This window comes from Haliaeetus leucocephalus, unplaced genomic scaffold (assembly GCF_000737465.1).
Source record: "Haliaeetus leucocephalus isolate CR32 unplaced genomic scaffold, Haliaeetus_leucocephalus-4.0 Scaffold373, whole genome shotgun sequence".
NCBI lineage: Eukaryota > Metazoa > Chordata > Aves > Accipitriformes > Accipitridae > Haliaeetus > Haliaeetus leucocephalus.
The window spans coordinates 9,777,997-9,803,696 of NW_010972809.1; the positions used below are offsets into that span (position 1 = coordinate 9,777,997).

At 40.6% G+C, this 25,700-nt stretch overlaps 1 protein-coding gene across 1 annotated transcript in view; it reads left to right on the forward strand.

The window, feature by feature from the left end:
* Positions 1-24,615, forward strand: part of WRNIP1 (Werner helicase interacting protein 1) — a 24,837-nt gene extending 222 nt beyond the window's left edge. Inside the window, exons 1-7 of the mRNA XM_010573293.1 lie at positions 1-309; positions 9,952-10,143; positions 11,166-11,410; positions 17,353-17,582; positions 22,661-22,816; positions 23,635-23,714; positions 24,201-24,615. The exon at positions 1-309 is cut by the window's left edge and continues 222 nt beyond it. Of these exons, the coding sequence (XP_010571595.1) occupies positions 1-309; positions 9,952-10,143; positions 11,166-11,410; positions 17,353-17,582; positions 22,661-22,816; positions 23,635-23,714; positions 24,201-24,476 (1,488 nt within the window). The 3' untranslated portion in view covers positions 24,477-24,615. The remainder of the gene's footprint in view (positions 310-9,951; positions 10,144-11,165; positions 11,411-17,352; positions 17,583-22,660; positions 22,817-23,634; positions 23,715-24,200) is intronic.
* Positions 24,616-25,700: the final 1,085 nt, after the last annotated feature.

Consider the following 25,700-nt stretch of genomic DNA (forward strand, 5'->3'; position numbering starts at 1 on the left):
CCCGTCTTCTCCCTCTTCCACAAGGGCCGCGGCGGCGGGCAGAGCCCGGGAGCCCCCGGCAGGAGGAGCGGGGCGGGGCGGGAGGAGGCCACCGCGAAGCCGGAGGACGGAGGCTCGGCGGCGGGCAGCGGGGCGAGCCTGGCGCGGAAGCTGGAGGGGAAGCCGCTGGCCGAGCAGCTGCGGCCGGACACGCTGGGGGATTACGTGGGGCAGGAGCGGGTGCTGGGAGCGCAGACCCTGCTGCGGTCCCTGCTGGAGTCCCACGAAATCCCCTCGCTCATCCTCTGGGGGCCACCGGGCTGCGGCAAGGTGAGTGGCGCCGCCGGGCCCCGCCGCCGCTCCCGGGCCCGGCGGGGCGGCGATTAGCGGCCAGCCACAGCTTCACACCGTGCAGCTGGGGGTGGATGGTCGGGCCCTTCCTTCTCGGTTTCACGTGGCTTTCGAGGCTGATGAACTGAAGGACCTGTTTATTTTCGAACTCCCTCTGTTTCCTCTGCCTTCTTGGGTTCTTCAGTAATGCTTTTATGTTGGCTTATGCCCACTCGTTTTCACTTAGATTACAAAAACATAACCTGCCTCCTGAATAAAGTAGAAGTGGTTCGCCCTCACCAGCCCTACGCCCTGCAGCTTGCACTTTGGTTACAGAGGCCCCTGTTGGTTTCAGATAATTCAGATTTTGTAAACTCCAAACCACCTGTGTTTTAGGTAATGGCTGAGAAGCTTAAAAACAGCAACAAAACAGAATCTGTAAAAATACCTAGGATACCAGCAGATTACTACAACACAGTTTGCGAGTGTGGGGTTTGCTTTAGCCCACAAATTCTAGCCCCTGACAGAAGGCAGCTCTGGTGTGGAAGGGACCTAGTGTTGTGGCCAGGCACACAGTGCCAGGCACTCACCCAAACAAACACTCTGAAACCGATAGGTCTTAACAGGATCTGACTGCTGCGTGTTCTTTGTTCTGCCTCTTTTAAGATACCAGGGGCAGACCATGGTGAATCCCAAAAAGCACTGTAATTACAGCACAGCAGTGAAAGGATCCACAGCTGTAGTGAGAGAAGGACCAAATGAATGCCTCAGGTGTGGTCAGGAGAGAGCACTCAAAGATCTTGCCTTCATTTTGTCCTTTTTCTCTCTATTTCGGATTGGGGAGGGAGTAGAGGGGAAGCTAAGCAAGCAAAATACATGGTTATCTCTGTCAGTCTAATGTGTGCACAGTGCTAAGTTTTGCATATTATATATAGATAGATACTTTGGCTATGTGTGAGAGCATGTGTGGGAAATCTGGGATAGGGAAAATAATGATTAATGAATTAATGCTTGCAGAGCAGTTAAGGACAAAGCAGCAGCTTGCTCTTAGCATACTTACTTGAAGATAAAAAGAGACTTCATGTGAATGGTATTTGAGTAATAATGCCAGTTAATCACAGTTAATAAGCAGCAGGTATGAGAATAATTGATAGATGAATACTGTAATCAATGATGTACCAGGTTGTTTAGGCTAGATAACATACACCTGAAAAGAACCAGCTGGTGAACTTAAATAACTGCCACTTTCTTTAAAATAACAAGGTAATATCAGAAAGAGAGAGAGCTCTCAGAGGAGATGAGGTAAAGAAGGGCTATTTCTAAGAACTCATTAAAGGGGAGGTGGGCTGACTGAAGCAAGATGGCCAGAGAGAGAAGTGGAATTGAATTCCTTAATAAATGGGAATCTACCTTATTGAACGACTACATGTTCAGGGGCCTGCTTCTATATTTATTCGTACTCTTCTGCCTTTGGTTTCTTGTTATCTGTGTCAATGGTGTCTGCTTGCTGTTTCTTGAAGCCTGTTTTCTTTGGAAAAAAAATGCTGTTACAAATACAGTGGTAAGAGAGCAAAGGCTACATACAGTCTCTGAAAATTAGAACTTAGTTCAGTGGCCTTTGGGTTGTGATCTGATGAACCCACCTTTTTTTGGCTGTGGAAATGCTTTTTCATGGCCTTGTGACAGCTTACGCTTGTGTTTCAGGTCTTCTTTAGGAACCTTCTGTGGTACTAAGACCGTCTTTGAATAACGGGTGATCTGTTTCGTGCCTGTAGTAACACAGTTTTCACTCTCCTTTCTTGTGATCCATCTTCCTCACCCTTTTGCCTTATGTGGAGTTGTATTTAGTAAGCTTGCTGCTCACAGAGTTTAAATTCTGCTGCTCATCAGTCATCTGACTTGCATCAAGACTGTGCCTTTTTCCCCATCAAGGAACAGTTCCACAGTTTACCTGTTACATTTTCTTTCTTCAGGTACTTAAGCTGTTGGGTAGCTCATCTCCTTTCTAGGTTATTCCTTCTCAGCAAACAGTTTTGAGGCTATATGCTTTCAGCTACCTCTTGATGGGCCATCCATTACTGGCTGAATGAGAAATTCCTACTGCAAAAAGTTGAACTTTTCCCTTCACCCATGCTTATCAATATTTCTAGGATGGTGCTACAGTATAGTTTCATCTCAGACCTTCTTCCCCATGAATCATATTGTCTGTCTCGGGTAAATGGCTGAAAATTCTACCCTTTAATTGGATATTTTTTATTAAATTCCTGTCTTTACAGATTTAACATGCAAGGCAAAAAAGTCTCCCTAAAGATGGAAAAAGAAGTCTATGTTTGCCTGCCTGCCTCGTTCACTTATTGTTTGGCTTGTATGTATATAATATGTCTAAGAAAACATTTCACAAGGAAGTAACCTGAAACAGGTGGAGGAGGATGGACAGATGAAAAGGAAGCTTATTTCTCTTCTTATGAGAAGAATCATATAACTTAGTGAAAGATCTTGTGAAGGAGAAATAAGTATTCTCACTGCCTCAGGACCTGGTTGGACTGATAATCAAAAATGTCTGTTAAATACAGTCTTTTTCAGTGGGAAAAATATTAAGAAATAATTATGTGTTATGTAGCTTCAAATGTAACAAGCCCATATGCTAAGCTCTGCCCATCAAAGAAAATAGATTTGAGGGTGGGTGCTAGAATAGGAGTATAATTAGATATGTTGGTCTAAATTCAGAAGTGCTGTGTAAGATCGTCATAGACTCCTTAAAACTCTTCATGTTCCTGCTACCTATGGAATCTGGTTATTGCAGCCCATATATGTTTTCTTCTGTTTCTACAGCCAAATGCTACTCTAACTGATACTTCTTTTGAAAAGGGTAGAGCAGGACTAGGTAAAAACAAACAAAAAAACCCAACTGGAGGTAGAATTAATCCTTGGGGCCAAATTTCAAAGTAGTTTATGTATTATTTATCAATCTGGACATTTATGAGAAGTAGTAGTACAACAGACTTTTTCTAAGCAAGAAGAGAATAATCTTGGCTATTAAACTGCTATAAATGCAGTATTTCATATTGTAGGTCAAGAGTACTTTTGGAGAACTTTTATCATGAAAGTAATAAAGCTAGGTACATGAGTAAAAATACATGTGCTTTGTACTGCTTTGCCCAAGTTGACTTCAGCCTCAGCTGCACTTGAATATTCAAGGAAGCACAATCAAAATTGAAAAGGCAAAATCAGGGTACTTCTGTTGTGAGTTTATGTTTTTCTGAGTTTCCATCTGTATTGAGTCTTCTTATTTTAAGGGAGCATGAGCTTTGTACTTTTGTCATCCTGATTTCTTAGAAAGCCAAGGTACTCTAGGTGAAAAGGCTTTGACTCTGTTTTTGTTTTTACTTTTGTCACTATTAAGTGTTGAACACACAAACATATTTTCTGCTTCTAAGAAACTGACCAGACGCAGGCCAAAGGAAGAAACACTGCCTCAAAGAAATGCCATGGTTATTAACTTAGGAACAGTTAGCTTGTTCATCCTGACTATGCAAATTTTTAAAAGCCTGTATGAATCCTAGTGTAATCCGAGTAGCCATACTGTGATTTATGACACCTTAATGCAGGGATTTAGATTTTTGCTTGTCTGCCATGGAGCACCAATTTTAGTAAAGAGTTAGCAGGGGGACACAGCGTAACTTGAGCACTGAATAATTTTGCTGCCACAGATATGGTTTAAGCCTTATAAACCTGAACATTCTGTATTTAAATACGGTAAACATTCCCTCTTACGTTTGTTGCTTAACAAGGAAAAATGTAGGCAGCAAGTGTCTGGAACCTGCTCCCTACAAAAGATAAGACAGAGAACACTCACGCATGTGAGTCTGGGGTCCATATCTGCAATGTAGTACTAAGGTAAAATATGCTGTGTTGATATGAATGCATAAAATTAAAAACCCCAGTAAGTGGTCTTTGAAGTTTCTATCAAATCTCCATTGAGTTTGTATTTATTTCTAGGACTCCCTTGTATTTCTTTTCTTTGTTTTTATTCAAGACTTTGCTATATAAGACATTGAAACGCAGACAGCAAGTCCAAGTTACATATTTTGCTCCCTGCGTATTTATCATCCCTTCGCTCCATCATTTTCCATTTACTAATTCAAGTGATTACCTAAATGGCTGTTTGATTACTTGAGTATATTTCATGTTCTCTTATTCATACTGCTTGGGGCCTGATTTGAACCATTTGAAGTAACAAGTTCTTCTGATTGATTACCATTAGATTTTTAACTGAAAATGCATGATTTCACAGTAGCGTAGAGTGAAAGTCCAGAACAACTCTGAAAAATTGGTTTGTCTTTGCAGTTGCCTGGGAGAAGTCTTCAAGTACAGTGTGCTTGGTTTTGCTTATCCCAGTCTAAATCAGAAATAACTTAGGGTAGCTCTCTAGGAAGAGGAAACTGGAAGAGAAGATACAATTGTATTTGTAAAGCAGTTGGAATATAAGGAGACAAATCTGGATGCAGCAAATGGAGGCACACCATTTCAGTAAATATTATGCAATGACCTTGCATCTGTTTATGTTTGGTTGGACTTGGATTCTGGAAGTGCTGTAACACATGCTGTGGCTGTTGTTTAGTGACACCTTACTCCTCCAGTAGTCTCACAGTAGGCTATTTGGGGTATGAGGAACCAAACAAGATGGGCAAGAATAGCATCTGCCCTTATATAAATGCCAACTGCTGCCACTTTTGATTGTGTTTATAGACAGTGTCCCTGGGCCACGTTCATCTGCTATCCTGCCAGTTTCCTTTAGACACAGCCTGGCTTATCTCCTGTGACACAGTGTGGTAGCTTGGGGTCAGCTCAGCAGTGTTGGCTAGGACAGACCCCAGCTTCTTAAGCTACATCCCAGGCAACTGCTCCCCTGGCTGGGATCCAAGGATGCTGGCACTGTTGGTGTCTCACTCAAGGCAGTGAAACAGAGCGTGGCCTTTCCTGACTGCTTGTCAACCACAGTATGGCCCTGCTGCCCTCAAAGGGAGCGTTGAGGGTAAGGAGAGGCTGTTGATGGCAACACCATGTAAGTAAAGGTACGGAAATCCTGGCCAGAATAAAGGAAGAGGCAAAAATACAGGGAAAGTTATAGTCAGAGGGCAGCAGAAAAACACAGGATGCCAATTCAGAACTCTGATAACATAGTTTAGACCCTGCAAGTCTATAGGTGTAGCTAGCAAGTTGGGCTTGTGTTTTGCACTAGGCTGTCAGTTTTTTGTCATCCCTGCCACAGACATAATTCACACCATGGTTTGCTCTGGAACAAAGCAGCAAAGTCACTTGATGGGGAAGCCTAGATGCCAACTAGATTATCCCTGCTCAGGAATAATCCATGCTGCGCTGCAGTCTATACAGCAGTGGAGATCTGTGCCAGATCTGCTTTGGTCACTTAAACATGGTCTAGCAGACCATATAACCTTCCAGACTTGTTGCAAGAAGTATGTATGTTGGAAGGGCCCATTCAGGTGCAAGGAGAGCTCTTGCACCGCTGTGTTCCTATAAGTGTAGCATGAATGTTGACTCCTCATGAAAAGGCTGTGAGAGATGAAAACGGTTGTGAGACTGGAACAGGATGACTGTGAGCTGTCAGAGAGCTCCTGCAAGGTGTACAGAACATAACTGCTGAACACAGTATAGATGTAACCTGAGAGACCATGTGTTTTCTGTGACTGACATCTACAATGGCTGTTTTGCTAAATTTATGCAATTTAAGAATCAATAAGGAAAGTCTCCATGAACAGGCAACCATAGGCAGATCCCTAAACAAGGTCTACCTGATCTTCCACAAGAGTGAGGCAAGAATGACCTTAGGTTTCACAATCAACTTCTTGACTGGAGTCTTCTTGGCTATGACCTGACCATATATGCTAATCTCTTCCCAAATTTTTCAGTTCCACTTTCTGAAGAGAGCTAGGCAGTACCACTCTATTCCTGGAGGGGCCTTTAGTGAGCTAATGCAGTGGGCATCGTTTAATGGCCTGGTAAAGATGTGCAAAAATGAAAAGACTGCGTTACTTCTAAGCGAGTAATGTTAGTCATTGAACATCAGCATCAATAGGACAGGCTTAATTTGTACTTGCTTTTTACTGTTTTCTTCCAGCCATGGGTGTGAGGCCGCATTGACTAGTGGCAGCACAGAGAACAGGAAAATAGGTTATACTCAGAGTTGCCCAGTCAAGGAAACTTGCGTATATACAGAAAATTCTTGTCTTCTAGTACAAACATCTAACTAACCAAAACAGCAAATGTGATTGACTTATCTGCTCTGACAGTGAGAGGTATGTGGAGGCAAGCACACTCTGTGGGTTACTTTTATTTCATCCATAACTTGTATGAAAGCCTGGAAGAACTGATAGCATAGTTGCTGGGAGTGGGCTTGTTTGGGTGATTTTTTGGTTGGTTGGTGGGTTTTTGTAAGTCTCGGATGATTGCAGCCTCTGGGAAAGGATATTCTCATTTGGACTGACATGAAGAAATTTGCAGGATGGTGGAGCAGAGTTTCGGTAGTTAAGTGTTTGTTCTGTGTGTAATGGATCTGGAAATAACTGACCACAGGCTTAAGTTGAAAGTGTTATTCATTGGTGAGTAATGGTTCATGAGTTTCTTGGTAGATATGTTTCCATGTTTCAGAACAGCTCCTTACAATAGCACTTTTTTAGCCTGTCTAAACAGATAAGTCAGTAAGGTCTTGCAATTTTCAGCATAAAACTTGAGATAAGTTGTGAAACTTGTGAATTTGGACAGTTTGGTGGGATAATGGAAGAGAACTGAGAATGATTTCTGGAAGGGGCAAGGATATCATGCTGTGAGCTTTGTAAGGTGTCATTTTTAGTGAAGTTAGCAAAAGGTTAGTTTGTAGGATCACTCCTATTCTCATTGATATAAATACCAGTTAGTTTACAGGAAACAATACTTCTGCTCTTCCCCATAAGGAAAAAACATGATCTAAAGAAGAAACACCTGTATAATAAAAGGAGCAGAATATTAACTTGTTCAGATTCCCACTTCCTGCTTGTTATGCTGGTTCCGATATGGATGTATTCATTCATATGAAATTGCAATGTCAGTGTCACTATTTTAAAAGACTTTTTTTCTAATGTAACAATCAAACCTACTTCAAAATTTCAGATGATGAAGGATATTCAGTGTGTTTTCTTCTGCCTTATTCCATATTGGATTTTTAATTCTCTTCTTATCCCTCAAATACATTGCCGCTGAATTTAGTGAGAGAAGCTAGGGGTTTAGCATACTAGTTGCAGTGCTAGTGCCTTCAAACATGAGCTACCCTGCTAAAGTTAAGTCTCCACTGCGTTATATGTTCCCTGGGTTGTAACCTGATAGTAACAAAGAGGGAGAAAACAGTGTAGCATGTTACTGACTTTTGCTTGAGATGGTAGGAGAAAAAAGTGTAAAAAAAAAAAAAAAAAAAAAAAATTGAGCTCATGGGAAATAACAGGCTTTCAGAGGAACAGAGAAAGTTTGTCCTGTATGTGGTGGGCAGTTTGACTTGCTAAATGATTGTGCAGAACAGAAGGAAGAGGCCACGAACATGCCTGTCCATGTCAAGTACTGCTTTTGAAAGGCAATGTATGTTATTCTTACTACAACCTTTGTTGACTCAGAAGTAGGCAGAGCGGAAGAGGTACATGCTGGTTGAGAGCTGTGCAGCATTTTTCACATAGATTCTTGGTCTAATGGTACCTTTCAAACAAATCTCTTTGTAATTTTTTTTCGTAAATTAGGGGTAGAAATATGAACTCCTGTGCATGTGTTTAAAAATAATTCCTTACTGTTCTGTTTTTTTTAAACAACAAAACTATCTGTGACCTGGTGATTGAGGGCCAGGGTGCAGTATGAGCTACCAGTTCAAGTAGAGCTACAAGAAGAATGTCCACTTGATTCCCCCCTGCCAATTTTAGAGAAGGAAGAGGTACATTCTTCCTTTTTCATCCACACATTTGATGTATTGGGGGCTTCCATGCATTCAGTGATTATTTTTTTTGGTTGTTTTTTTTTTTTAGGCATGAGTACATCCTCTGAAGGTACATTATGAATCAAGGCCCTTTTGTAAGGAAACACCAACTTTGGTTTTATTTTGTTAGCTTAGTTTCAAAGATAGTTTCGCTTTTGGTTTTCCAGATATTTCTGATTTTTGTAGTCTTTGCTGCAAGCACTTTCCAGCATGTCTTTCCAGTCTTGTCTTCTGCAGTGATACAAAGAGGGGAGGGGCTGCTGCTTTGAGCTCCAGGGGGTGAGAGAGGATCTGACATGGGATGATGGGAGTCTTGTATCAGGGTGTGAAATGACACCTCTTCTGAAGACAATCAGGAAGCCCTTACTAAAGCTAAAGCAAGAATAAATAGTGATACATCCTCCCGCTTAGCCTCCCCTTTCCTATCTTGGGCTGGTTGCCATTTCAGGGATGAGGAGATCCATTAAAGAGACAGAGCAGTGCTGCAACCGCACTGGTAGCTATGTGGTAGGTGGTTGCTTCTGCAGGCTCCCTGCAAGAGGATCAGGTTGGCAGCACCTGCTGCCTTAACCTCAGTACTTGGAATATCTTCTGAAGCAGTTTTGTTGGCACCTGTCCCACTCCTCATCTGCTGAGGCTCTTCGGTTTCCTTGGGCTCCTTCTTTAATAGAAGAGTGAGCTCAATGGGAGAATCGCCTCTTTTTCTCAAGCTGTATTTTCAAATAGACATACACTCAGCTTGGGACATGCGGATACACCTGCCTTTACTAAGGGTTGTGAAGGAAAGTCTGAAAATTATGCCTGTGATGTGTTCAGGTGTAGTAAATCTGTCTGGGAGGTAGTACTGGAGGTTGCTTGTGTGCTTTGGCAGGCTCAGTGAAATTCCCTACAAATAAATTCGGATTTGAAGGAGTTGTCTATAAGGAAAGAAGAGCAACATAGTTGCTCGCTAAAACCAGCCAACAGTTTGTTCAGTCAGCTGCCTTTTACTTCTCTGGGCCAGCATTTGATTACTGTTGACTATTTAGATTTAGAGAGTTACATTTTCTTAAGTATATGTAAAATCTTTCAGTACTAACATTATCATGCTTTTGTAGAGAACTGCTGTCTGATCTAATTTCATTTTTATGTGCACTGGAAATAGAACAGGCTTTAATTAACAACATTGTAGCTTTTTATTTCTTAAATGTGGTTGCACTGTAAACTATTCTGCAGATATCTTGGGGTAGTCCAGCTCTTTATCCATTAACATACTCTAGAAAATAACTGCACAGCAAGTTGCAGTCAGCCCATATTTGGTGACAGGAATGTATTTGGTGAAAAGTTCTTTTTCCATGGTAAAGGAGACAGCTGTCATTGCTAGCCTTTTCAGTATTGATACTGAATAGGTCTGGTATGTAAAAGTGCAGGCAATAGAAATGCAGTGGTGGAATTGGCAGGTACCTCCTGCAGGCAGTTTTTAAGTCTTCTGTGTGCTGGAAAAGCATGAACTAAAATACCTTACTCTATAAACTGTCAACACTGTCCCTATGTCCAGAATATATAGCTTTGTTCTTTACATATTTTCTTCAAATTAGTACTTTCTGGGTCCAAAATGATTTTTACAAAGCTTTCTCCTATTGCTGTTTCAGACTACACTGGCACACATCATAGCCAACAGCAGCAAAAAGAATGGCACGAGGTTTGTGACACTGTCTGCCACAAGTGCCAAGACAAATGATGTTCGAGATGTCATCAGCCAAGCCCAGAGTGAAAAAAGACTCTTCAAGAGAAAAACCATTCTCTTTATTGACGAGATCCATCGTTTCAATAAATCTCAGCAGGTGTTGTACTACATTGCTTTTTGAAAAAAGCCTTTGCCAGCACTTCTGTAAAATTTCCCACTTTACCTTAAGGTGATAGCTTACTTTCAGCTTTTGATTTTAATGTTAATGTTTTTAGTAGGTGAATTAGGGAGAAACATAAAAATTAAATTCCATAACTAACTTCCAGTCAATGTTTAATTATTGTGATTCAAAGACTTAAATAAAAGGCTGGGCTATATTTATAGTTGACTAACATGCTGGGCTTTATATGATGTTTTTCTGATATTTTCTTTCTGCAAAGTCATGTTAGTAATGTTTGCTGCACACATCTTCATTTCAGCCTCCATCCTGGGGGGTAGCATTCTGCATTACCTTTAAAAAGGTCTGGAATGTAAATGTGCCTAGGGTGAGGGTACGTTTAATGTTATCCCCTCTTCTCTGCGAGAAAAGAGAAAAATAAGGCATGGCATGGTACTTTGCGATAACACATTGCTGCAACCATCACTTGGGTAGTTTTTTTCTTTTTCCTTTCCTAGGTATAAGTTTTAGTCATGCCATGGAAAGATTGAATTCTGTACTACAAGTTACAGTTTTTGTATGGAACCATGCTGCAATCTTCCTATAGTTTTCTGAGCCATCCTATAGGATTATGTAGGGAATTGTAGCCCTAAAGGTTGATTCGAAGAGTATTTAGAAGTAGCCTCAGTGTTTATTATATTTGATAAGGCATTTTCATGATATAAACCAAAGTCACATAAATAAACTACAAATTTGCAGATTTTTGACACTTTCTTTTCAGCTGGTAGGGTAATTCTCAGTGCAAGCATGAGTTAAGGTGAACAGCCCATAACGTTCCGTGTGCATGAAATTAAATCATTTAGATAGCTGAGCAAATGAGCTGCCTTGTCAGTGAGGTTATTTGTCATATCAACAGGGAACCCAAAGACTCACAAGACACAAAAAATATAGCCTACTCACATGGGATGTTTCGGGTTGTCGTTGATCGAGATCAGCTTTTTCTGCTTCCCTCCCATCCTCAGGACACTTTCCTTCCTCACGTCGAGTGTGGGACAGTGACCCTGATAGGAGCAACCACAGAAAACCCTTCCTTCCAAGTCAACGCTGCTCTTCTGAGCCGATGCCGGGTGATCGTCCTAGAGAAGCTCTCAGTTGAAGCAATGGAGGCGATTCTGATGCGGGCCGTCAGGTTCTTAGGGGTCCAGGTTTTGGGCCAGAGCGACCAGCACAGCAGCTCTGCGACTGGCAGCAGCAGCGAGAGCTCGGAGTGAGTACTTTATGGGCTGCAGGGTATTAACGCACGCAGCCCGAGGAATTGACTGCCTGCCAGGGAGAGAATGAAGCAGTTGGGGGGTGGGAATAGAAACCCTAGCCACTTCTGATAGTAAAGAAAAGAAGTGGCAGCATATGGCAGGGGTGGGGGGTGACGGGAGAGAGAGAATTCAAAGCACTGTCTCTCCATCCAAAACATAATCTCACCATCTGGATTAGGAGAGAGTTTTATACTTGGATCTGTAGTTCCTGATTCACCCTCCCAGGATATTTAAATCTGTTCTGCTGCTGAGGATTTTCTGTGGAAGCCTGTAACTGGGTCTTTGTCATGTTCTAATGTGTGTTACTTCTTGCTACTGGTTGTAAAAGCATCATGTTACCATTAAGTGGTGGATGGGGCATCCCCTCCTAAATTAATTTGGAAGTGCTTGACAAAAGTTTGTTTTCTGAGAAATTTTTTTACATAAGATCAGGGGGGATACTACTGTTCTTTAGTTGCAGGATAGGTGCTGTGATATGTTTTATGGTATGCTGTGGCAAGAGGGGGCTGTTGCTGTGAGGTGTTAACAGATTGTTTTAAGAGAGACTTTGTTTTTCTCTGCTCCTTGTTGTCCAAGCCAGATAGTCACGTTAAACATTTGGGAGAGTTTTGGAAAAAACAAGGTCCAGATTTGTCCATAAGGGATGTTATCTGACTTCTGAAATGGCTAGCTGGCAAATAAGAATAATGCTTGGTACTGCGCTACTTTCTACAACTTTCTGCAACTTACTACACTTCCTTCATGTTGAAGCTTGCCTGTACTCCTAGTAATTTACAGTGTATTGACATGGTGATAATTGGGCAGGCACTCCGTATGAAATAAATGAGAGGGAATCCACTTTGTCCTTTAGCTTTGTCACCAAATGTAAGCACTAAGAATTGCTAACCTGAACGCTGAGGTCAGGGCAGGGAAGGAAAGCTGTTCCCTTTTTATTTTTAGGGTACCCTGCCTCATGGTTTACTCACTTGTAGCTTTTACATACTGTAGTAATGTGAATTTTAGAAAAGGGCAGTACTGCATGTCAGCCTTAACGTAATGGCACAGCTGTGGTTGTGGCTACACCCTGACTGGGGTTTGGAGACTTTCCTTTCTGTTCGGGATTAAAGTACAAGGCATAGTTTCAGCTGCAGTTGTTTGGGTTTGGGTTTCTCTAGACTCTCCGTATCTGTAACCTTCCGTTAGCTGATGATTTAAACAGCACGGTGTGGTGCTTCATCAAACTGAAAGAAGTCTGGCAGGCAGACTGAGAGACTAGTACAGTTTCAGAAGGCTATCCATGGAAAGAGAGGGCCCCACTCCAATGGCCAACATGGGAGCCAAGCATTTAAAAATAAAAATGGGATTCAGAATTTAGGAGTGTTTGGTGCAGTTGTGTGTTAAATCTTTCTTGTCTTTCCTGCTGCTATCTTCTGGTCTGTAGTTGATACATCTTGTTGCTGATGAGTTTGGGTTTTTATAATTCATCCTGTTCCTTCCTGTGGTTCCAGTTTTGGTCTCCTTGTTAATTCCTTTTTCTTGCTTCACTGTCCATACCGTTTCGTTTTTAGAACTAGCAGGAGGTGTTACCTACTTTGGTATCTTTTTCTTTGTTGTATCATCAGGCTCATAAAGCTTTTTTGACAGTTTTTATATTAGTTACTGGATTTTTTTAGGATAAGATGTGCTTTGTGTTACATTTTCATCAACTTTACTGCCATCAAATTGTGCCCGTTAAAGCCTGCAGTAAATTAAGCTAAAAGATGGGGGAATATGAAAGGAAGAAACATATTCATGAAGAAAAAAAGTAAGGAGAAGTCAATGCTAAAGTTGCTTTATATTACTGAGACTTTGCTTGTGCTTTCTGCAGTTTATGCTGTCTCAGTAATGGCACAAACTGTTCCAGGTGTATACTGATACGCTACACTCATACTGTGTAAGTGATGGAGGAAATCAAATTCTCCTTTTCTTGGCTTTTTATTTTTATCATTCAAGTACTGCTTTCAGAGTGGTATCTCTGAAGTCAGACAGTAAACTGGATGGTGGATTAATGTATTTGAAGTTAGATAGCACAGAAGGTGCACAGCTGAGGGAAATGAAAGGATCCCCAGTTTCCTGTTGGCAAGCCCAGACATCATGCAGTTCAGATTGTTAGGGGCTGTATTAGAAGTACTGACAGGTTTTGAATTCACTGGTACGTCAATGACAATGTTGAAGATGGGCTTCCTTTGGGTCTTCAGTGTTCAATACCTTTTCAAAAATTATTCCCTTTTTGGAACATCCATCCAATTTCCTTGCAGGAAATGGAGTTGCTGGGAGGTGAGGCGACATTCAAAGACAATGCTGTAAGGCGGTGAGCAATATATACCGTACTGCAGTATTTCAGGTGAAGAACTGTATTTGCCTGTAAAAGTGTTGCAGTCTGTCAAGGAGTGAATGTAGTGACAATAATTGCACTGAGAAAGTAAGAAAGTATTGATTTATATGTGAAAGAAGCAATGGGTACTTTATCTCATGTTCTGCTCAATTATATTTAAATCTTTCATCATACAGGTTCTCCTTGCTTGGACTTCCTTATATTTACTCTCTAATATCGCTTAGACTCTCTTGTCATCAAACCCTCTTGGATCAAACACTGCGGTGTTGGACAGGTTTCATGGGTAGTTCATCATATGTTTCAGGTTGGTTCTTGGCACAAACTGTCTTGACCGTGTGGAGATAAGGAGGAATTGGAAGAAGGATTTATTATCCTGTAGTGGTAGTTTTCCATTCCTTAAGCTAGTATATCACCTTCAGCTCAGTGAGTGATGGGTCCTGGGGCTTGTTTATGTTTTTGTCTCCAAGTACCATCAGTTACAAGGTACCAACATTGAGCATTGGCATCCAGTGGGTGTTCAGTGTTAATTTTGGAGAGTGAAAAAAATACGAGATTGCCCATCTGCAAGAAGATCAGGAGCTTGGGAAGAGATCAGAAAGCATGGGAGTTGCTCTGCCTTGCAGTTCTAGGGTGTGCAGAAGTTGTGTTAAGTGGAAGGGTGTAGGGCACTGAGCTTCTGAAGACAGGATGGGCTTAAAAATGTAAAATACAGTGAGTGTCTTTTGGAAGTCAAGGTATTGGAATAATGGTCAAGTTAGGCTCCTTCCCAGTGAAGTTAAATCATAAAAAAAAAAAAAAAAAACCAAAAAAAAAAAACCAACAAACATTTTCTGTTCAGAATAACTGAATTCAGTTGTTATTTTGAAATACTGAGTGTGAATGGAGCTAAGATTATGGAGTAGGGAAGCATTATGTTATTTCCAATCAGTGATTCTCATCAATATGCTGTGCAAACAGCTTGTATGTGGAAATTTTCTCCATTTATTCTTGTTCTTTATCATGTCCTATATGTCGTGCTATTGTTGTAGACATGAACTGGATCAGCCTAATACATAATACATTATTTGGAGCAGAATTTCCATTACCAATATGTTGTAACTTGTCCACTTCCATGGTAAAATCCAAGACCTTTGCTTGTAACTAGATTTTCCATACTTCCTTGTGCATATTTGTTTCAATTCCTGTAATACTAATTACTTGTGTTGAGTCAACAGGGCACTTGGAGTCCTATAGTGAAAAGGGAAGAGAAGAAGAGATGGGAATACAACTAAGCTTTCTTGCCCAGCTTCTAATTAGCAAATAAATGGCAAACATGCTCTGAGGCCTCAACTTTGTTTGGGACAGACTGTCCTTAACTTCTTGCAAGTGTAGGACCTGCTTTTTAGTGCTCTCAATGCTTCCCCTCCACTTGCAGTTGCTGAGTGCTGTTGTGAGTATCAGTGTGAGGAGGCCTCAAGCTCATGGTGGTGTTCTCTGCAAACAGCAGGTAAAGAGCTTAGTCCTTGCAGGTGAAACCTTCCCTTCAGTCTGCCCTGCTGGTGTATCCAAAGTCTTTGCTCAGTGTGCAGCATATTGTTTTTGTTCCTCGTTGATGGAGGTATTAGCAGCAGGATGTCTGTGTGTAGTGCCTGCTGGGTTTTTAAAAATAGCTTTTGCTTTCTTTAGTGGCTTCTTTCATTGCATATAGAAAAATCTGTATGTGGTGCTGAGGGGTGAACATTGCTCCCTGATTTTAAAGGAATTTGATGCATGAGATACTTGACTGAATAAATCCCTGTGCTATTATATTCTTCTGCTTCCCCGTCCAAACACAAAGATGGTGTTTGAAACACCTTGGAGAAAGTGTGGTTATTCTGGAGTGTGACTGTGTGCATGTGTTAATTTTTTTTCCTAGCTTTATCAAATACATGAGAAATAAGGAGATGGGAATAAAAATGTGACGAAATGCATATGTGTATATAGATAGATTTATTTTTCCCACAAGATGTGATTCCTGCTGCCTACTCTGCAGCATGGGTTATGCCCCTAGAAGACATTTGTCAGCCTTCCCTTGAAGTGGTGTGGATTAAGATTGCAGCTCTACAAGTTTTTCCCTCTTACCTGTGGGCATGAGAGGGCTCAAATACTGACTGTTGAAGTTTTTCCAGCACGTACTGTCTCTTTCTTTTGTGTGACAAGTGCAAAGTTGCTTTGCAAGGAGATAGAGGAAGCATATAATGAAGATTAGTGGATACATGTGTCTGGGAACCCTGGCGTTGCCTTTTTGTGCACCACTGCTAATGACAGCAATAAATCTTTCTGGTGAATGAAGTGCAGGGCTGTTGTGAATCTTTAATTATTTGGCACACAGGGGCTTCATAAGAAATTGCCTCTCGTGCCAAGCTTTGTACATTAATCCCTGCTGATACATGTCACTCTTGATTTTCAGTCCAGTTACTAGAAATGGCTAAGTTAGGGCCATTACTCAGTGCCATGCTTTAACTCCGCTAGCTGCTGTTTCCAAATCAAATCAATTGTACCCGCTGCCTGGCAAACACCTTAGCCGTTACCTTGTCTACATAACTGAAGTTTGAGGGTCAAATCCTCAACAGTATGCGTGTGAAATGTGCAGAGGCATGTTGGTTTGCATGTGCCCCAACAGTAGGGACCGCAGCCCAGCAGATGAGAAGTTGGAGAAAGAGCTTGAGGACTTTCCCAGATTTTTCATTGACACGCTATGAGATCTCAGGAGATCCTTCACCTGCTGCTGCATTTCTCAACTCTTCCCACGTTGTTCATTTAGATTGTGTGTTCACTGGAATTTGGCCTTTTTCCTGTGTTCATATAGTCCTGGCACACACTTAAGAGTAGTAGATAGCAAAAACAGTGACTTGCTTGCACTGGGATGCCTTTTGGTTCTAGTAAGGTATTTTTTTGTACCCCAGTGACTAAGTTGTAATACCTGTTACCATTTAAAAAAAAGAATGTGGGATGCATATATGCTTTACAATGTAAACAGTCCTTCCAATTGTTGCTTTTTAAAGAACACCTGATAGCAGCTGTCGTTGTTGGTAGTTAGTTCAAGCCTTATGCTAATTACTTTATACGTCACTATATTCTCTCACATGCATTTGTATAGCTTCCAACCTTTTCAGTGTCCTTCCAACAAGGAGTTTGAAGTGCTAGCTATGAAATGCTGATGGAGTAAAACCTTGTAAAGTTCAACTAGCTGTGCCAGAACTGTGCTCTGGCAAAACCCTAACCCTAGTTTCTATTGAACTTAATGAGATGAGGGAAAATAAGGGGTTTAAATAGATGAGAGCTCCTGCCTTACCTTTTTCATGTGCAATTGTGTTTAACATGCATTGGGACAGGAGGAAGAAGGGTGGAGTCCCACAGTGTTCTCCCAGGCTCTGCAATGCTTAATCATAACAGAATGAGTTAAGAACAAAACTTAAACCCAGCTGCCTCGCAACAGCTTTTGTAAAGAAATGCCGTCTCTAGCAGAATATGCAAGGAGAGGAGCGTGCTGGGGGCTAACAGTGTATGGTTATTCTGTTGCAGATTCCCGGTGCTCATAGAGGAGAAAGCTCTAAATACCCTAGCCTACCTTTGCGATGGTGATGCAAGGACTGGACTGAACGGACTCCAGTTAGCAGTTCAGGCCAGATTAGCAGCGGGCAAGACTACTCCTTTGAATATTACTAAAGGTGGTTCTGCAGATGGCATTGTGATAACAGAAGAGCATGTAAAGGAAGGGCTACAGCGATCTCACATCCTGTATGACCGAGCAGGTGAGTACCTGATACAGTTTCTGAGATGCAGCATTCTCAAGACCTGATAGCCACTATAATTTCTGTTTCTTCTCCCCCTTTCATACTAGCTGCTCTTGTGAAACAGTGGTTGTACCGAAATTTGGCCTCAAAATTACTTTTCCTTTACAGTGTAGCAGGCTCACCTGGAAATTCCTTCTAAACAGGGCTTCCTCTTACTGCTTAGGAAGCACAGGTTAGCTAAAAGACATATTTGCTGCCCTACAAACAGTTGCATGGTGAAATTACTTGTTTTTTTAATGTTATTAGAATATTGTCTTCTAAAAGGGTTGCAATGTGAAGAGGGAGAATTAATTTGATGAGGAGATTTGTTCTTGGAGGGTTGGAAATCTTCCATTGCATTTCTACTCCTTTGAAAGTCTTGGAAGTGCTCACATTCACAACAATATGTTATGTGAAAACTTGAGCAGTTTGCTTTATTTTTAGAGTTGCTTATTAAGGTAATGAATTTTGTAGCTTGCTTGGGGCAGGTCACCTAAATCTAATTGCATTTAAGGCTTCCTAATGTGATAACCACTCTTGCTAAATTTGTGACTTGGCAATGTTAATCATCGCAATAGTTGCCCACTATGCCATTTTATCTGAGAGGGTTAAAAATCAGAGCATGAATATTAGGATTTGGTGAATCCCCTTGAACACATATGCTAGTTCTTCAGCAATACTTGAATCAGTGTGCAGTATAGTATCAAATGATTATGCCAAGCAGTATTTAGGGAACAGATTGATTTTTTTGTTGTTGTTGTTTTGTTTTGCCACTGTTATCTGATACGCTCAATTACCTGTCACTACTCAAAACCTGTGATGAGAGATTTTTCGAGGTTGGTTGTAACATATATGCCTGCTTGCAGCCTTCTTGCTACAAAGAGGAAATGGTGGCTCATTGTCAGGAAAAAGTGAGCTGGGCAGATATTGATATGATGGTAGCTGAGAAGTAGAGAGTAGGTAGGGGGAGGGAGAAGACAAATTTTATAGTATCTATGGCAGGAAGAAATCATGATTAGGAGGAAGTGGAAAATCTGACCAGTTTACTGATGTGAGTCTCTTATGCCATTTAGGTCCCTTGTGTGTTTGCTGTCGCCTTGTGGCCACTGTCACACAGAACTCTTGGCTGTGTCCATTGCTCCCACCCCTTCTATGCCTACTTGCTCTGTTAAAGATGGCACAGAGTGCCTCTTCCTGAGCCTTGCATCAAGTCTAGGTGGCATGTGTCAGCCCCTTCTCCATGACAGAAATCCTTGAGTTCTGTGTAGGGCATTTTGTTTGAGAAGAGATTTTCAGAGAGGGCTGAGAGCGGTCAAGATTCTGTTTTTCTTGATTGTATGAATGCCAAAGAGCCTGCCACAGATATTGTCACAGTAGCAGGTTGCCTGAGTACATGCCTTTAAAAAATTTCTGTATTCTGTGGAGTAGTCTGTGTCTTGGTTGACCACTTTTCTCCATGGTAGAGATAGCTGTTTGTCCTTTTATGTACAAAGGGCTTCTGGATAGAGGCTACTACATAAATAAAGATATTTTTGTAGCATGTTTTAGCTAATACTTTTTGAATCACAGTTGTGGTGGTGGAATCTACAGTGCTCTAATATAAAGTTCTTCAGCCTTATAAAGTGGAAGGACATGATGCTGTCTAGTCATGCTAGCAGCAGCATACATTTGAGTGTAGTGTGTTCGTATAGAAAGTGCCAAATACTTGATTAATGTTCAGAGTTGTGTAAATATCGAATTTTGGGTTTACATAATTATTTATTTTTGGTCACCTTCTGCAAAATTTGCCAAATATATATCTAGTTGGGCATTCCTTTATGTACTTTCACCAAGTAGTCTAGGAAGGAAATTATTCATAATCTAGTTGTTAGGCTATTGGTCTGATCTGTGTGCAGACATGTAAAGACAAGATCTTTGTGCAGATATTCCATGCATTTTAGCTGGAAGGACAAAGAAACAGCTCTAGTCAAATTTCACTGCCAACAACCACCTGCAGCCCTTGCAGTGTGAGGGGAAACAAACTATTTAGTCATACTTTAGCTTTTAATTGCAGTTTTTTAAATTCTGATTTTTGGAGAAAATGATGCAGCAACCAAATTAAAGTTTAACTGCAGATGGACAGCTAATAGATTTTTTAACATAGAGTTGTATTGTCTCTTCTTCCTCTTAATATATTGTGTCTCTCTGCTAACACTGATTTAATAGCAAATACCAAAGATAAATTTCAGAATAATTGCAGGATTTTGTCTCACTATCTATGTGGTAACATACATTCAGTTGTGGTGAAGACTGGGAATGTGTTAAGCTGAAGTTAATTTGTTCTGTAATCTGGAACATGGTTGTTCCTTCCTCTTCTGTGGAGGAGGAAAGAGAAGGTATCTCACACCATAATGTTTTTTGCCAGCTTTATTGTTTTCTGCTGGACCGGAATGAGAAGTCTTTATCCATGCTGTTGCTCTAGTCTTTCTTCAAAGGCTTTCTTCTGCCCTTTATCAATGAGCAGTTGATGTTTACCTTTGGCTATAATAATGTGCGATGGGGACTATGTTTTTACTTTTGCCTGCTACCTTATAAATAGGGTTGCTTAAGAAGTCTAGATACTAATTATGGTCAGTGAATGAGGCCTTTTCCCTGTCTTCTACCAATAAGACTTTAGATAAATCAACTCTTAAATTAGCTGGAAGACTCTTCATGAGCGTGTAAAGCAATTTAAGGGCATAAATCAACAAGATTTATGTATCTGTATACATTAGACACTAGAAAATCCTGTCCTCCACAAAGTCTCTTGTGTAGTATCTTGTTTCTCTTCGGAAAGGTATTTGCCTTTGTGGGAACTGCACAGAGCAAATGTATTTTGATGCCAAAAGCTCTTTAGAGTTTTGATTTCAAGAGGCATCCAGGATACAGAACAGCAGTGATAGATAAGTTGGCATGTGTCTGTCAACTGAATTGGTAAGGCCAAAATCTATATGTTGGCTAATCAGCCCGAGAGAACTAATAAATAAAGGTTTATAAAAAATTTTCTCTGACTTTTTTTTTTTAACTACTTCTGGTATCTCACATAGAATATATATAAACTGTATATTTTTTAAAAAGAAACACAAAATCTCTTTGTCCAATGTGTGAAACTGCATTTAAAGTACAACTGCACAGTTTTTCTGAAGAAGTCCAAGTCTGGTGTATTGTCATTATGTTGATGACACAGTCACCAACATTAACTTTGTGAGGAAGGAGATAAAAGGAGAGAACTGTCCCTTTTCTCAGTCTGCGTACTCTGAAGTCCCCTGCAGGTATGTATCTGTAGTCCCAACCTATGCGCTGGATTCCTTTGCCTTTTCAGCTGGTATCCCCAAGTATGACACTTTACAGTAGCTCAAACAGTGTATAAAGCACTTCAGCAAAAAAATCTGGGCGAGTGCAACCTCTGGAGATATTTAAAGGCTGTCTTCCTTACTTGTAAGAGACCAAGAGACGCCTCTTCCAAGAGGATGATGCGAGTTCAGCTGTTTGGGTTTATTGCTACTAACTCAAGTGTTATGACAGAGCACGGACATGCTGTTTGTGTTGGCACGAGTGATGACTGCATACCACAGGGCTCTTTGTGTGGAGCGCTAGCAAAAATAGCTGTCTGCCGGCCTGCGTATGCCGGCAGCGCGTGTGTTGAATTCCCCACAGAACTGCACTCCAGCATGAGCAGCAAGGCAGAAGATGGACTCAGTTTCTGCCATGGGAGGTGGAGGTCTTGCTGGGTTTGAAAGGAGCAATTGCAGTGGTATGGGGGCTTTGGTTTTCAAACTCATGCATGCGGCCTTTTATTTTGCAGGGCCTACAAGTGACAGTGATGTGTTCTGATATGGCCCTCAGGCTGTAAATCCTTTTAGCCATAGGAAGAAGAGAAATATTAACAGATGGCTGTGCATGCAGCCAGTTGCCTTTGTAATACACAGCTAGCTGTGAGCCAAGGAATGCTAGGCACTTTAAAAAATTAAAAAAAAGCAGATTGTGTGGAAAGTCTAACAATATTGCAGCAAAATACCTTACAAGTTTGATTAAAAGAAATGCATATGAATCAAAACCAGCTGCACAGAGAAGAATTGTAAGCAGGAAGGGTGTCATTCAGTGTTTGTAATGTTGACCATCTTTTTTTAACTGTAGCTCTAAAAGATCTGTGTTCTCCTTGGAGTCCATATCTAATATTACATTAAACTTTAATGTTTAAAAAAATTTTCCTGCAATTCATTCAGTCTTCACACTGCTTATTTAGTAGTTGGGCATTTTAGGGGGGTGGGGGGGGGTTATGGGGGTTTTTTTTGTTTGTTTCAGCTGCTTACAGTTTTCAGGACCCTTCCAGCAGTGCAGGTGTCCACAACTGAACTCGGCATTTCTTAGGGGTTTGCCAAGGTTGTGTGCTGCAATCCTGTTTCCTCCAGATGTGTAATGTGCCATCATTGTACATCCACAGCAACATTTCCTTTTTTTCCCTTTATAATACAGCAAACTCGTGTTTGAAATACTGGACACTTTGTTTTCAAGTTTTAGTTGATGTGAAATTTCTTTTTCTAAAATATCACTAGTGTATAGTACTGGATTTCTCAGATTGTTCCATTGTCTTCTCAGAGCTGTGTTTGTGTCCAAAAGCAATGGTCAGTGGTTTGTATGCCTTCATGCTTTACTCTTTGTCAGTTAGGAGATATTTATATAGTCTTCTTCCTAACTGCTTAAAATATCTGTATTTTTTTTTCTTTCGAAGGAAAGGTCATTAGGGTACCAAAACCAAATTGTTTGCCTTGCAATGTTTAAAAAAAAAAAACACCCTCCTTTTCATCTGCATTTGCTTAGTTATGCTTATGTAGTTAGTGGAATGATCCATGTGGCGAAGCACGAAGGTGTTGAAAACATTAAAGAACACCATAATCACGTATACATAAAAAGAACTTGAAAAAGCAGGTTATGTTTACCTGCTGTGATCTAGTAAAATATATTCTGTTCCCTTAAATGCATTTCACTTAATTTTCTCCTGACAGCTTTGTGTATCTCTTCTCCCCCATCCTAAATAGGAGAAGAACATTACAATTGCATCTCTGCCCTGCATAAGTCTATGAGAGGCTCAGATGAAAACGCTTCCCTTTACTGGCTTGCTCGAATGCTTGAAGGTGGTGAGGATCCACTCTACGTGGCGAGAAGGCTGGTGAGGTTTGCAAGTGAAGATATAGGTCAGTATTTGCAGTATTTCATGTTGGAATATTATGTTGAATGAAGATCTGCCATGCAAAATAGGTACAAAATCCTGAAATGTTCCACATCCAACAAAAACTTTGTATATGCAGATAGAGACCTACATGTGGTGTCATTGTGATGATTACCTATTGCAGGAGAAACAAAGTTTTTTGAGGTCAGGTTTTGACAGTGTATTAATATGGATTCTTTTAAAGTCTGGTGATTGTAGGTCACCAGTAAACTTGTATGACCAAAAATACATATTTCAGGGATGTCTGGTTTTTTAATGACTGTGGAAGGTGAATGCCTACCCTGACTTGCAAATTTCAGACTTGATAGCCGGCTCCCTAGTTGTAAGACATCTTGATTGATGTACCCAAAGTAACAGATGCAGCAACACTTTTAGCACATACATGATGGGTGAAGAGTTATAAGATCTGGGGAAGCTATGTCTCTATAGCAATATTTCCTCATTTCTTTCTCACTTCCAAAAAGTAAGCAAATCATACACTGGCAGCTACTGCTCAGGCTGCCACCGTGTGGCAACAAATTCAGACTGTAAATCATACCTGTGATTTAGACCTTTCTTTTTGGGGGCAGGACAGGAGGAGGAAGGCTGTTGATGGATGGAGTACATCTTATGTACAGTGAAGTATTGTACCAGAAGTTCCAAAATCTGAGGAAGCAACTTTGAAATGTGCATGGATAACCTTCCTTCTCACAGGAGGGTTAAAAAAAAGAAAGAAGGAAAAAAAAGAGACCGTAACTAAAGTAAACTGACTTTAACCAGCTTTTATCTGATCCCTTTTTGTAGGGCTGGCAGATCCTCTGGCTTTAACACAAGCAGTTGCTGCTTATCAAGGCTGTCACTTTATTGGAATGCCAGAATGTGAGGTAAAGGCTTCATTAATTCACTGATTTGAAAGTACTGCAAATTGTAAAACCTAGTTGTAATTACAAGAAGAAACAGAAATTGCAAGGACAAGACAAATGTAGTTACTTGTTCATTCAGCATGCCCCTTCTCTGACAAGTAAGAGACCATTGTAGCTCTTAAATAGATGCTGTAGTTTGAAATAAATTCCCTGCATATTTGTTGTTAAGATGTGGTATGTGAACTAACATAATTTTGCTCTGTCCATTTTTTTTCTCTGTTATAAATAAAGTAATATATTCTGATGTTCTAAATTAGCTATTCTTTCCTAGTAGTGAAAATCATGAAGAATTGTGTTGCTGTAAAATAATAATATTCATATTGCAGCAGCAGGCAGAGGTCAGTTTAAAAACATAATCCCTGTCAAACTATATAAACAACCTGAATAACAGACCTTTTCCCAAAGAGCTTAAAAGTCATTTAACATTCTCCCTTTTCTTCTTTCCAGGTCATTCTAGCACAATGTGTAGTTTATTTTGCCAGAGCACCAAAGTCTATAGAGGTATACAGGGCATATAACAATGTTAAAGAATGTCTGAGAATGCACACAGGACCTCTGCCCCCTGTTCCACTGCACCTGAGAAATGCCCCAACGAGGCTCATGAAGAACTTGGGCTATGGTAAAGGCTATAAATACAACCCCATGTACAAGGAACCTGTAGACCAGGACTATCTACCAGAAGAGTTGAAAGGAACAGACTTCTTCAAGGAACGAAAAACGTGATGGCCTTGCTCTGAATGGGTTTTGATTTTATGACTCGTGTATTTGTACTGGGATGGAAATTGCCCTTATAGTTTCAGCCACCTGTTACTGTGGTTGAAAGTATTAAGCCACTGAGCCTTTCAGATACTTTCTTATCCTTCTGGTTTTGCTACTGTTATTCTGAAGGTGTTTTGTAAAGAATTGCAGTTTAGGCAGTATAGAAATTAAAAAAATAAGCTTTATCAGTATAGTGGTGTCGCCCTCTGGTTCAAATGAAGTGGAGAAACAATGAAAGACTTGTATTTCTGGCTCTTGCTGTGAGACAAGGAATATTACTGTGCTGCTTTTTAAAATCAATATCTATTTCAGATTTTGAGAATGTTTATTTTCTGGAAAAATAGTAAATTGTACACCCCTGCTAAAATATGGTAAACAAAATATAATTACAGTGTAATTCTTGCATTTATGATGTTCCAGAGGCTAATTTTGTACAACAACATTTATTAAACCAATAAAGTTGTTAAAAATAGTGTCTATGCATTTGTTTAAATATACTTAGGACAGCGGTGTGGTTTTGAAAGTTTGAGGTTCCTTTAACTTTATCATCCCTACTTTCCAGACCAAGTTTAAATAATTTTGGAAGCAGAATAGTCATGAAAATAGCTGAATTATGTTAGGTTTTGAACTTGTATCACTTAAGATTTTTATTGTGTGATAATCTTTTGGGAAGTGCTTTTGGAAAGGAGACTACTGGTACTGAAACACGCTCATGCATTTCCAGTTGTGCTTCAGGAATTCCATTAGCTTTGAATTGGAAGGCTGAGATACACAAATTGACTTACTGCTTTTATAATAGAAAGTTTGGCTTCCTCTTCCTACTGAAAACATATCCACATCCAAGATTGCTTACTGAAATGTTCAGTCAACAGCAGAACATGGTCATGGCAGTGTCCCTGATGTTGACAACATTCCTTCGCTTAAGTGCTGATTGTTTTTCTTCTCCTCAATCCTCCTTAAGTGTGCAGCGGTCCAGTGTGCTGAAAAGCCAGCAACTGCTAAAACCATGTATGACTTGTATGACTGTGCTAACTAGCAGTTGGGTAGCAGAAGAGGACTGTGTTTGGCTAGAATTACAGCAGATAATTAGCAAAGAAGATTTTCATTACTGAAATGCTGAGCAGCCACTGGGGCAACTGTCCACACTTGTCAAAGTGCCGTGGAGTAAACTGGCCACCAGTGATGGAT